Source organism: Solanum dulcamara, chromosome 4 (genome assembly GCF_947179165.1).
Source record: "Solanum dulcamara chromosome 4, daSolDulc1.2, whole genome shotgun sequence".
NCBI classification, from domain to species: domain Eukaryota; kingdom Viridiplantae; phylum Streptophyta; class Magnoliopsida; order Solanales; family Solanaceae; genus Solanum; species Solanum dulcamara.
Genome location: NC_077240.1, coordinates 16,784,056 through 16,796,293, shown reverse-complemented (window position 1 = coordinate 16,796,293; position 12,238 = coordinate 16,784,056). Strand labels below are relative to the sequence as shown.

Sequence of the window (12,238 nt, the reverse complement as noted above, 5' to 3'; positions counted from 1 at the left end):
GAGATTAACAAATACTATTAGATATTTATCCAGTTTTAGGTCATCATTAACGAATTAAATCTTTATCAGGTTACAGATTAAGGAGGAGTTTGAATCTTTTACGTCTCAAAATGGATAATATTGGGACACCACGCATTACACTCTGTAAAACCCCTTTTAGTTTTAGTAATTCTTGTTGCAAGTACAAGTAGGCTACGATTTCTTAAATAACACCATTTTTCTTCCTTTATTTCGGTACAAGTAATTTTGATTCTTCAGAAGAACGTGTAAATTATAATTTGTTGCAATCTAAGTGTGTGTTCGGCAGAAAGGAAAATGTTATCTTGAAAAATGTTTTATGGAAAACTAAGTGAATATTATTAAATAAACTAACTTAACAATTTAATAAGAAGGAGAAATAGTAAGAAACAGTAGGAGAAAGAGAGAATTTTTCAGTGAATTCATGTGTACAATCTTCATTGCAAAACTATGATAATTTATAGCCAAAGGGGAGAGAAAACATAAGGAGACAAAGATAAGTAGGGGAAAAAGGAGAAGGAAAAATGAGGAGAAAAGAAAGAAAAGCAAAAAGGGAAAAGCACGTCCACAAAGGGAAAAACCTAGTGAAGGAAAAGCAAAAAGGAAAAAACCTAGTGAAGGAAAAAGAGTACACACATCTGATAATACGCCTTGATTGCTGTCTCATTAAAAACCTTATCAGGAAAACCCAGTGGGACAAAACCTTGGTTAAGGAAAAAATAGTGCAGCTCATATTTTACTCCCCCTAATAAAAATTTTATTTGATATTTTGGAGACGACGCATTCCAATAGTATATCTTAGCTTCTCATAAGTTAATGTTGGTAATGCCTTTGTGAATAAATCTGCAAGATTATCACTAGAACGAACTTATTATACATGAATATTACCATTCTTCTAGAGATCATGTGTCAAAAATAATTTTGGTGAAATATATTTCGTTTTGTCTCATTTTATTAAGCCACCTTTCAATTGAGTTATGCACGCGACATTGTCTTCGAATATAACTGTGGGTACTTTGACATCATTTTCCAAGCCGCGTCTTTCTTTAATGAACTGTATCATCAATCTCAACCACACACATTCTCTACTTGCTCCATGAATTGCTATTATTTCAGCATTATTTGAAAAAGTAGCAACAATAGACTACTTTGTAGATAGCCATGATATAGCAGTTCCTCCGTGTGTAAATAAATAACATGTTTGAGATCGAGCTTTATGTGAGTCTGATAAATAACCCGCATCTGCATAACCAAAAAAGTCTGTACAACCTTTGTTACTATAAAACAAACTCATATCAATAGTACCCTTTAGATATCGCAAAATATGTTTGATACCGTTCTAATGCCTTCGTGTTGGGATGAACTATACTTTGCCAACAAATTAACAGAAAATATTATATCAGGTCTGGTTGCGTTAGCAAGATACATAAGTGCACCAATAGCACTGAGATATGGTACTTCAGGACCAAGAAGTTCTTCATTCTCTTCTGAAGGTCGAAATAGATCTTTTTTCACTTCAAGTGATCGAAAAACCGTTGGAGTACTTAATGGATGTGCTTTGTCTATGTAAAATCGTTTTAAGATTTTTTTAGTGTAGGCAAATTTGTGGACAAAGACCCCGTCTGCTAAATGTTCAATTTGCAGACCCAGACAAAGTTTTGTCTTTCCAAAGTCTTTCATCTCAAATTATTTTTTTAGATATTCAATCGTCTTTTGGACTTCTTCAGGGGTTCCAATGAGATTTATGTCATCAACATAAACGGCGAGTATAACAAACTCTGATTCCGTTTTCTTAATAAAAACACATGGACAAATGACATCATTTATATAACCTTCATTTATCAAGAACTTACTAAGGCGATTATACCACATACACCCTGATTGTTTCAGATCATATAATAATCTTTGCAGTTTCATTGAGTACATCTCCCGAGACTTAGTATATGCTTCAGGCAATTTTAATCTTTCTGAAATTTTCATGTAAATTTCATTATCAAGTGAACCATAAAGGTAAGCTGTAACTACATCCATTAGATGTATTTCAAGATTTTTATGTACAGTTAAACTGATGAGATATCGAAAAGTTATTCCATCCATAACAGTTGAATATGTTTCTTCATAGTTGACCCCGGGTCTTTGAGAGAATCCTTGTGCAACAAGGCGTGCCTTGTATCTAACAATTTCATTTCTCTCATTTCGTTTTCGCACAAAAACTCATTTATAGCCAACGGGGTTTACACCTTCTAGGGTTTGGACTACATGTCTAAAAAACCCACGTTTAGCAAGTGAGTTTAATTCTGATTGAATTGCCTTTTGCCATTCTGGCCAATCATATCTACATTGAAATTCTTCGACGAAATTAGGCTCAAGACTTTTACTATCTTGTATGAGGTTAAGTGAAACATTATATGCAAAAAAATTATCAATCGTAATTTTCGATCAATCTAAATTTATCTCATCACCGGTAGAACTTATTGAAAGTTCTTCATTCACTTGAGTCTCGGGTTCACTGATTTCTTCAGAAATATCAAGATTACTTAAATCTTGACCTTCTTCGGGAGATTATTTTGTGATATCATTTTTGTTATTCCTTATGCTTCTCTTTCTAGGATTTATATCCTTTGAACCCAATGGTCTACCACGCTTCAGGCGTGTTTGAGATTCAGAAGTTATGATACTACTAGATGTTTCTTTTAGGACATCAATCTGGATAGGCACATTCACTGTAGGGATATGTGACTTAGTTATCCGTTGCAAGTCATGCATCTGGCATTTGATTTGCTATTTTCTGTAAGTGGATGATCTTCTGGACCTCATGCTCACATGTGCGGGTATGTGGATCAAAATGAGATAGTGACGAAACTTTCCACACAATTTCTCTTTTGAGCTCCTTTTTTTCTCCCCCTAATGGTGGGAGAATTATTTCATCAAACCGACAATCTGCAAATTGAACAGTAAATAAGTCTCATGTCAATGATTCAAGGTAGCGAATTATGGAGTGTGAGTCAAACCCATGATATATACCCAACCTTTGTTGAGGGCCATCTTTGTGGTGCTACAGGCACGTATACCGCACAACCAAAAATGCGTAGAAGGGCTATATTTGGCTCATGACCAAATATTAATTGTGACGGAGAGTATTTATTATAATTTATCGGTTTGAGTCGTACAAGTGTTGCTGCATGTAAGATAGCATGACCCTAAACAGTAATTGATAATTTTATTTCATTAGTAGAGGTCTTGCTATCAATTGTAGGCGTTTAATAAATGACTCTGCAAGGCCATTTTGAGTATGAACATGAGCAACATGATGTTTAATTTTTATCCCAATTGATGAGCAATAATCATCAAAAGCTTGGAATATAAATTCTCCAACATTATTAAGGCGAATAGCCTTAATTGGATAATATGAGAATTGCACTCTTAATCTTATTATTTGTGCTAACATCTTTGCAAACGCCGAATTGCGAGATGATAAGAGGCACACATGAGACCATCTAGATGATACATCTATTAGGACCATAAAATATTTAAACAATCCACTAAGTGGATGAATAGGTCCATGTATACGCTTTAAAAAGTCAGGAGATTCGATGCCAACCTTCAGCATTGATGGTCTGCAATTAATTTGTCTTGATAACAAGCAACGCATAAAAATTCAACTGGAGCCTTGATAACAAGCAATGCATAAAAATTCATCATTCGTAAGAATCTTTTGATTCTTTAACGGATGTCCAGTTGAATTTTCAAGAATTTGTCTCATCATTATTGATCCAGGATGACCTATTTGATCATGTCATAGCACAAATGTATTTAGATCAGTAAACTTTTGGTTTACGATCATTTGTGCTTCAATTGTACTAATTTTTGCATAATATAGGCCAGACGACAAAGTTGGTAATTTTTTCAAAATATATTTTTCTGGCCAGAGACACTCTTGGTTATTTCAAAATATTCAATATTCATTTCATTTAGTGTCTCAACATGATATTCATTTCTAAGGATATCTTTAAAACTTAACAAGTTTCTTTGGGATTTAGAAGAGAATAGTGCATCGTCTATAACAATCTTTGTCCCTTTAGGCAGAAATTAAATATAGTAGCTCTTTCGGAGCCTTCAATTATTTTTGAATTATCAGAAATTGTAGTAACATTTGTTTTTCTTCTAAGTAAGTTGAAAAAATATTTCTCGTCCTTAAAAATGGCATGAGTTACTCCACTATCAATTACACAAATATCCTCGTGATTGATCATTGATCCAAACAAAATTTGAGGCATATTTATATTTTTCTTCAAAAAAAACAAGTAAACATTATAATTAAAATATGGCTTATTACACAAATTTTATTTATTTACATGAATTAAAAAAATACAAACATATTATTTAGTACATACAAAAAAAATTAAATATTATCAGGGTTATCAATATTCATATTTCCTTCAGCAAAATTGAAGAAATCAGCTACATTCAGATGCATAGGCTCGATATTATCTTCAGAGATAAAGTGTGTCTCTAGATTATTTTCTGCCCTCTTCAAAGATGCCTGAGTTGAATCAGACGTTTTAATGACCGGCAAGTCCGCGACCAGTGCTCATACCTCCACATTTATGACATATACTTTCTGAATTTTTCTTTGGTAAAACTTCTAGCTTTTCACTTTTTTTTGTATTGCTTATCATTTCTCGATGCCAACCGAGCATCATGATTATAATTTCTTCTTCGACCATGACCACGACCACGACTAGGGCCATGACCTCTTTCTCGTTGGTTATAATTTGTCTGACTCACTTTAGAGAGTGACAAAGAACCAACGGTCGACTATCATGATTTTTCATTAGCAGTTCGTTGTGGCATTCATCAATCAGAAGGCGAGAAAGTAATTCAGAATATTTTTTAAATCCTTTTTCGCGATATTGCTGCTGCAGGAACATATTCACGGGTGGAAATGTGGAGTATATTTTTTCAAGTTTATCTTGCTTAGTGATTTCTTCTCCGCATAAATTTAACTGAGCTATAATTCTAAACAAGGCAGAATTATATTCAGTTATATTTTTAAAATCTATTAATCGCAGATTTAGCAATCATGACGTGCCTGTGGAAGTATGACCAACTTCAAGTGGTCATATCTTTCTTTTAGATTCTTCCACAATTTAAGGGGATCATTTAATATAAGGTATTATAATTTTAATCCCTCATCAAGATGGTGGCGGTATTGTCATCTTTGATGGTGTCTGCCAGACCCATCGATTCTAGATGTATTTCGGCATCTAGTGCCCATGGTGAGTAGCCTTTTCCAGATATGTCAAGAGCAATAAATTCAAGTTTAGAAATATTAGACATTTTAAGAAAATAAAATTCTTACCCCTTTTGTTACCCTTTTAAAAATATAGCTCAAAGCGATCGAGGCTCGTGCTGATAACGTATTATTAAATAAACTAACTTATCAATTTAATAAGAAGAAAAAATAGTAAGAAACAGTAAGAGAAAAAGAGAATTTTTCATTGAATTCGTGTGTACAATCTTCATTGCAAAACTATGACAATTTATAGCCAAAGGGGAGAGAAAACATAGGGAGACAAAGATAAGTGGAGGAAAAAGGAGAAGGAAAAATGAGGAGAAAAGAAAGAAAAGCAAAGGAAAAGGGTGGACATCCATTTTCACAACAGTGAATTTAATTTCTTACTTACTATTTTTGTTCGGTAAGTAGGCAAAAAATATTATCTTAAAAATATATGAATATAATCTAGACAAATACTATGAGAGGTGAAAGTGGGAGTTCGAGATGTCATTTTCCTCATTTTGAAGAAACGTATTTTCCCGAAAAGAATATTTTTCCAAAATTTTAATCAACAAAACATGGGAAAATTGGACTGAACACAGCCTTAAGATTGTGAGTTGGATTAGTCGAGATGATTTTACCCTCCCAAATCTTGATTTTGGTACACCGTCTAATGGGATTGTTTATTCGAAATTAGCTCATTTGAGTAATGAGAGCTACCAATTGTATCCATCAACTTAAACAACAATCTATTTATTGATCTGTAATAAGTCTTTTACCATAAGAATAATTACACCTCAATTCCAAAGTAACTGAAATACTACAGGAAATGGTTTCACATGACCAAAACTGAAGCTGAAAGAAGATGATCAACCAACACTTATGGGGGGGTATAGTCATGAACACTTGCATACATCCTCAAGAACATGAAGAACTCTTCTCTTAATTGTATTAGGCCCTCAACCTCTTAGCAGAAATATGAAAAACATGCCTCTGCTTGTTTTGTTGATACAAGCAGCTGTGACTTGTGATACTTTCCTGGGCAGTATATTGTAATTTGTATCGACGTACAGCAAGGGTGAAGATACCTGAACCAAAGCCAAAACTCTAAACTAAACCACTTGGTTCAAAAAGCTTGACATATGTGTCGGTGCATAAGACGAGACTATCTTGTGCTTGAAAATATGCGCACACACCTATTTACGAGTATATTCACCAAGTCAGATTGAAAAAAGGTAAACTCGTCTCCAGTTTTCTTTGATTATCTACCCATTTTTTTCTTATTGCGAAGTGGGAATGGGCTGCAGTTACTGAAGATGGGTTTTGGCAAACCAGTTTCTTTAGTGGAGAAAGTTTACATACCTGAAGATAGGAAACCAAGACTGTTTCTCAAATAGATACAACGGAGAGAAACTCCGGGCTATAGCAAAAGGCATCAGTTTAGTAATGCACAGTTTGATGCGTAATCTCTCAGAACAAGCTCCACTTCTCCAACTACCCCAAGTCTCTTGAACCAACGAGCCAATAATTCAGAAGCTTCTCTGCCAAGCACAATACCATCCCTCTCTAAATCCATCAAAACGTCAAGTGCCTTGCTCAGTTTGTTTTCTGTTTCACAAGCTGTCAATAGCAATGCGATACACTTGTCATTTGGCTCTATGCCAACTCTTCTCATATTTTCAAATGTAATACAAGATTCACTCAATTGACCAGCTAAAATATAGGCATTCATAAGCAGACCACAAATTGTCGCATCAGGTATTATTCCTGCCAACTGGAGTGTGTCAAAAACCCTTTGAGCTCCTTTGCTATCACCACTCATCGAATAGGCTCTCAGAAGTGCTTTATAAACTTCTGTTCCAGCATAGATCTCTTGTTCTTCCATTTCCTTCAGTAAAGCCTCTCCTTGACCAAGCTCTCCAGCTCTGACGTAGGCCATGATAATTGACCCAAAGGACCTCTTATCCAATGGTACTCCAAGCAACCTCATCTCTTCAAAAGTATCTTCAGCCAACTTTAGGTTACCAGCCTTGCTATACATGTGAACTAAAGCTGTCAGCATCACCTGATCACATGTGAAGCCTCTACTCTTCATGGATAAGAACACACTTTCAGCTTCTTTCAGCCGATTCTGCTTTGCATAACCATGAATTATCTTGGTGTAATCACGAATATTGGCTTCAAATGATTCTGCTAAGAGGGATAATTCAGCTACCTGAGATGCAGAAAGTGCACCAAGGAATTGATAAATTGGCTGATTTCCTTGTCTATTCAAAAAACTTGTTGAAAGTTTAGTGGACAGACTAGTAAGCACATAGTTCACTGAAATCAAGAAAATTCAGAATAATTGTAGCCCTGTTCCTGATTCCTAGCTTTCTAAGTGAACTAGGATCAAAGAAGGATGTGTCTTCAATCATGCTTAATCAAATAGTGACTAAACAAATGAATTTGCCTAGATTCCAACAATTTTGGGGCCAGATTGGCCACAATTTAATTCACTTGAAGGGTTTAATAATGAAAGGAGATGGATAAATCTTTATTAAAAAAATGACACAATGAAAAAAAAGAATCAAATGCTCTTTAAGAGAACACTAGAACTACTAGAGAACAATCCACAGATTTAATTATTATCACATGATGGATTTGGAAGATCAGAATTGTTACCCCCTTTAAAAGAACGGGGAAAGGCGATTGAGCTTTTTATATGGATGAATTTTCTAGGTATAGTCAAACACTGGCTTCAAATGACTCTCCTGAGAGGGAAGGCATAAATAACCAATTTCAGCAATCTCAGAGGCACATAGCAAGGTTCAGATTAACATATACCATCTAAGAAAAAGTTTTGTAAAAATAACTCTATATTCACGGACCATTAATGAACTAGAAGATCTTCATGGTATTCTAATGCTTCTACTTTTCCTGATTGAAAAGGATCCAAATACTAACATGCCAAGCATCTGGCTTGATGCATTCCTACATCTTATCTGAATAAGCTAGTACTTGGATTGCTTGTCTGTTCCCCCCCTCCAACAAAACCTCCACCATCTCCCCAGGTTGAAATTAATGATGTTGTTTGTGATACGATGTCATGAAGTTTTTATGGTTACTGGAAAAGAGGAGCTATGCATGCCAGACAGCAAATGCAACCAGCAACATTCAGCTAAACTGTTCAGTAAACTTACAAACAAGAGGGACTTTAAATCACATCTTTCACAGTCCGCTCAGATTTCAGAATTCACTCTACCTAGAAGTAAAGAGATTCTACTGTAGATCACTTCCTCTAACAGAAAGTGAGGAGATTACACAGACTCCAACTATTAAAGCCATCTGCACTGAGAAGCAGATGAGAAAAACTTGCTGACAGGAAGACTGAAGGACTTTACTTGTTCACACATACCTTAATGTGATTTAACTGAATTATTTTTTCGGGTTGAATCTTACAAGAAGACACTGATCCCATTCTCCCTCTTCTCAAGGAAAAACACAGAATATATAGACTCCATTGGAAAAGCCATGCGCAACTTAAGGTTGAAATAGTTCAGAAAACTTGTAAACAAGACTGAAAATCAAGTCATTCTAGAGATCACCCTTCACCCAAAATTCTGATTATTTTACTGTACATCACCTTTTAAGATCAACCCTATACCTGGAATGATTGCTTGAGCCTAGCCATATTTTCACTTCTACAGTTCTTCCCCACTCTATAAAGGATATGAGACTTTTAGCAAAAGGGACTTCTTGTTTATGATTTTTTTGCTGGTAGCTGTTTGGATGTTCACTAGAATGATGTTGCAGTTGCACTTAACTTATTTTTCTCTTAAAAGTGCAGTAGCGGTGTAGCAAGAATGTTACAGAGTGGCCTCCAGGGCTTAGTTCAAGCAGCAAAGGTTGAAGAACTTGTGACTTAGGTCACAAGTTCGACCCCTGTGCCATGTGAACTAAGCCTGGTATAGAGTGAAGAAGGGTAGAGCGGCGGGCCCATTCTACCCAACTTTCGAAGGCTGCGGTTGGTCCGAAGGATTGACCCTAGATGGATTTCTCAGTTAACAAATAAAGAATGTTACAGAGTTCATCCCAACATAAGTGACATCTCTATAATAGTCATTTGTCTTAAGTTTGCTACAAGTAATTAAAAGATGGCGTTAGAGTTGACTAATTTATACCCTCACCTTTATCTTTTCGAGAAAATTTACTAACTTAGAAAGGAGTGGTGCCTTTTTCGCCAATTATAATTTCCACAGAAATGTGCCTGAGTTATCCTACTTATTCACCATCACGAATCTTGAGGACCTTATGTGCCAACAAAAGCACTATCATCCAGTTGTAAGGATTAAGGAAGTTGTTTATAGGTATTGTCAAGTCGCTAATTCTTTTAGGAATTAAGAAAAGGATTTGAGTAAAGAATTTTCACAACTTAATAAAATAGTCCTCATAAGGCAATAAATAACCTTCTAGTAGATAATGTTCAACCACTTGTATAAAAGCCCAGTCAGCAATAATTAGGAGATGAACAAAAAGGGCCAACAGTAATCTGTATAATGGAACCATGGGCAGAAGAAGAAAGGTCCCAAGCATTCACATTCTCATAGGCTATTAGACTCTGAATTCCATTGCTCTAGCTAGATCTTAGATGGGTTCAACATGTTCCCTATTTATCAATAATATCTTCTGGCCAGCTACTCCGCTTTAATTAGGAGATGAACAAAAAGGGCCAACAGTTATCTGAATAATGGAACCATGGGCAGAAGAAGAAAGGTCCCAAGCATTCACATATGATTGATCTCAAATATACACTTAATTATCCAAAATTAAGTAAATACATAAAATCTCTAATCTACTACCCAATGGACGATGATTGTCAAAAAAACAAGTTCATCCATCTTGACTCCAGCATCCTGACTATTTAACATTAAAACTAATGCAATGGTACCAGCTATTTCAAGGAGAATATCCACAAATCAAAAAAGCTTATGAAGAGGAAACACACATTGTTTGACAAGAAATGGTGTCAAATTCCTGTAGGACAAAAGTTTATCCACCATAAAGTGACGTCACTACTACTTCAAGACATTACGACAAACCTCATGTGCTGCCATAGTGAGCCCTCCAACTAAACTACAAAAGGAGGGGAAAGTACAGAGGATATGTGGGAAGACTTGAACCCAAAGAAAAGGATATTTAATGGGGCAACCAAAAGAACAAACATATTAGTATCAATGGATAAGGTATGGAAGACATGGAAAGATGCATATCAATGGACAAAAGGAAAGATGCATATGATTTGGCAGACTATATTCGGAACCTCCTATGAAAATTGTTGAAAAGAGAACATTGTCAAGTTAGTAACAGGAGACATCAACAATTGTTGAGCAGTGAGCATAAATTGATGGAGATGGTTCCAAACAGTGGCATAAGCATGAAGGGTGGTCTTCATTAGAAAATTATGCTGTATATATATGTCAGAAATTACTTACATATATATTCACTCTTAAGCACCCTTAACAAAATTTCTGGTTTCGCCGGTGGCTCCAAATGACCACCCTTGAGTAATGTGCCTTCAGGTGAGCCTTAAAAAGGTGAAGATGGAGGAAAAACAACAACCAACCAATAGAAACTAGAAAAAAATTCAACCATTTCTGTTCACATCCATCAAATTTAATGAAGGCAAGCATAATTTCAACTACGTTTTGAGTTAGAAAGTGGCCAAAGTAATGGTTGTAATTAACAATCTTCCACGGTAGATAGACGATTGAGTACAGAGAATACTAATCCAGCAAACTTGAAGCAACAAAACTCATAATGAATGTGAACATTAGCCAGCAGCAAGCACGACTTGGGTGAAGTCAAGAACTATGTGGTAGAGGAAAAAGTGACATTACCTCCAAATACATGGGATGATTCAGCCTGTCCATTTCTTTGAGTACCGCAAGCCAATCAGCTCTCTCAGGCTTCATACTCTTCACCCAGGCCTCTAACAAGAGTGACACACTACCCTTTTCAGGTGAATAGCAAATGATCTGTTGCATTAATGCCTTACATCTATTTATCATCTTTGGTGGAAGATTCAAGATAACCTTTTTCTGTTCCTCAGTAATATCAGACCCTATCTTAACCCACTTATACCTTGGTTTATCATTAGCTTGGTTTTCAGCACTACCCGTCTGATGAACTGCTACATTACTCACTGTTAATAAAGGCTTAAAACCCAACTCACAATACCCAAACTTGGTAACTTTTTTCAAGAAAAAAACACCCTTTAAAGGATACTGATGGATTCTTCCAATAGTGTTGCTTAGTATAGATGTTTGAGTGGAACAAGAAAAGACATCAGATGCCACAAAACCCATGTCAAAAATCAGATATTAATACAAGAACACTGCAATAATAGTGGGTTTCTTCCACAGATTTTTGTGGGCTCTGCTAATTCAAGTAATCTGCAAGCAGAAAGACAGCAGAAAATTTAACCGTGCAGCAAATTTTAGAAATATTAGTATTTCTGGCAACCTGTTACCACTGTCGCCAGGAAGTAGATGACACCGTCATCCATCGATGCTAGAAAACTTACTCGTTTTTTCTTTGCAACTGTAATCCTTAAACTGCCATTATCACTATTCACTGCAAGCAGCCAACCATTAATTCGGCCAGGAACGAGCAGAAGCGTTGCCTGGAAAAATAAAATTGGAGGGGCTAAGTGGATAATATAATGGGTTAATTTTTACTTTCGTTTTATTTTAGGATTGGTTTTAAAGACCCTTTTTCAGCTTGAATTTCATAATCGAAAATTTATCTGTTTAAGCAAATATAACTAATTGTTATAAAATAAATTAAGTTAGTAATTTAATAAAAAAAAGAGATAGTAAAAGAATGAGAGAATTGAAAGAATTGTCTCTTCGTTTGCATTTTACGTTGTCTTATTTATAAGCAAAAAAGTAAAATTAGGGG

At 35.4% G+C, this 12,238-nt stretch overlaps 1 protein-coding gene across 3 annotated transcripts; it reads right to left on the bottom strand.

Annotated features, from left to right (window-relative positions):
* Positions 1-6,011: 6,011 nt before the first annotated feature.
* LOC129886666 (pentatricopeptide repeat-containing protein At1g01970) lies at positions 6,012-12,009 on the bottom strand. 3 transcript variants are annotated; one of them, XR_008766234.1, is made up of 3 exons: positions 11,176-12,009; positions 6,659-7,511; positions 6,012-6,492 (listed from the first exon to the last, which is right to left on the bottom strand). XR_008766234.1 is itself a non-coding variant. In XM_055961450.1 (3 exons), the coding sequence occupies exons 2-3, from the start codon at positions 11,641-11,643 to the stop codon at positions 6,732-6,734; spliced, it is 1,248 nt and encodes a 415-aa protein (XP_055817425.1). In that variant the 5' UTR covers positions 11,644-11,730; positions 11,862-12,009; the 3' UTR covers positions 6,012-6,731. The 3 variants fall into 3 exon arrangements, 1 of the variants encoding a protein (XP_055817425.1); XR_008766235.1 differs by having other exon boundaries at positions 6,012-6,384; XM_055961450.1 differs by having other exon boundaries at positions 6,012-7,511; positions 11,176-11,730; positions 11,862-12,009.
* Positions 12,010-12,238: the final 229 nt, after the last annotated feature.

Bases quoted from the DNA above. Each gene is read 5' to 3' on its own strand.
- LOC129886666 (XM_055961450.1), bottom strand. From the start codon at position 11,643: ATGGGTTTTGTGGCATCTGATGTCTTTTCTTGTTCCACTCAAACATCT. The intron at 7,512-11,175 runs GTAATGTCACTT...TCTGCATCTCAG, and splicing joins ATCATCCCATGTATTTGGAG to GTAGCTGAATTATCCCTCTT.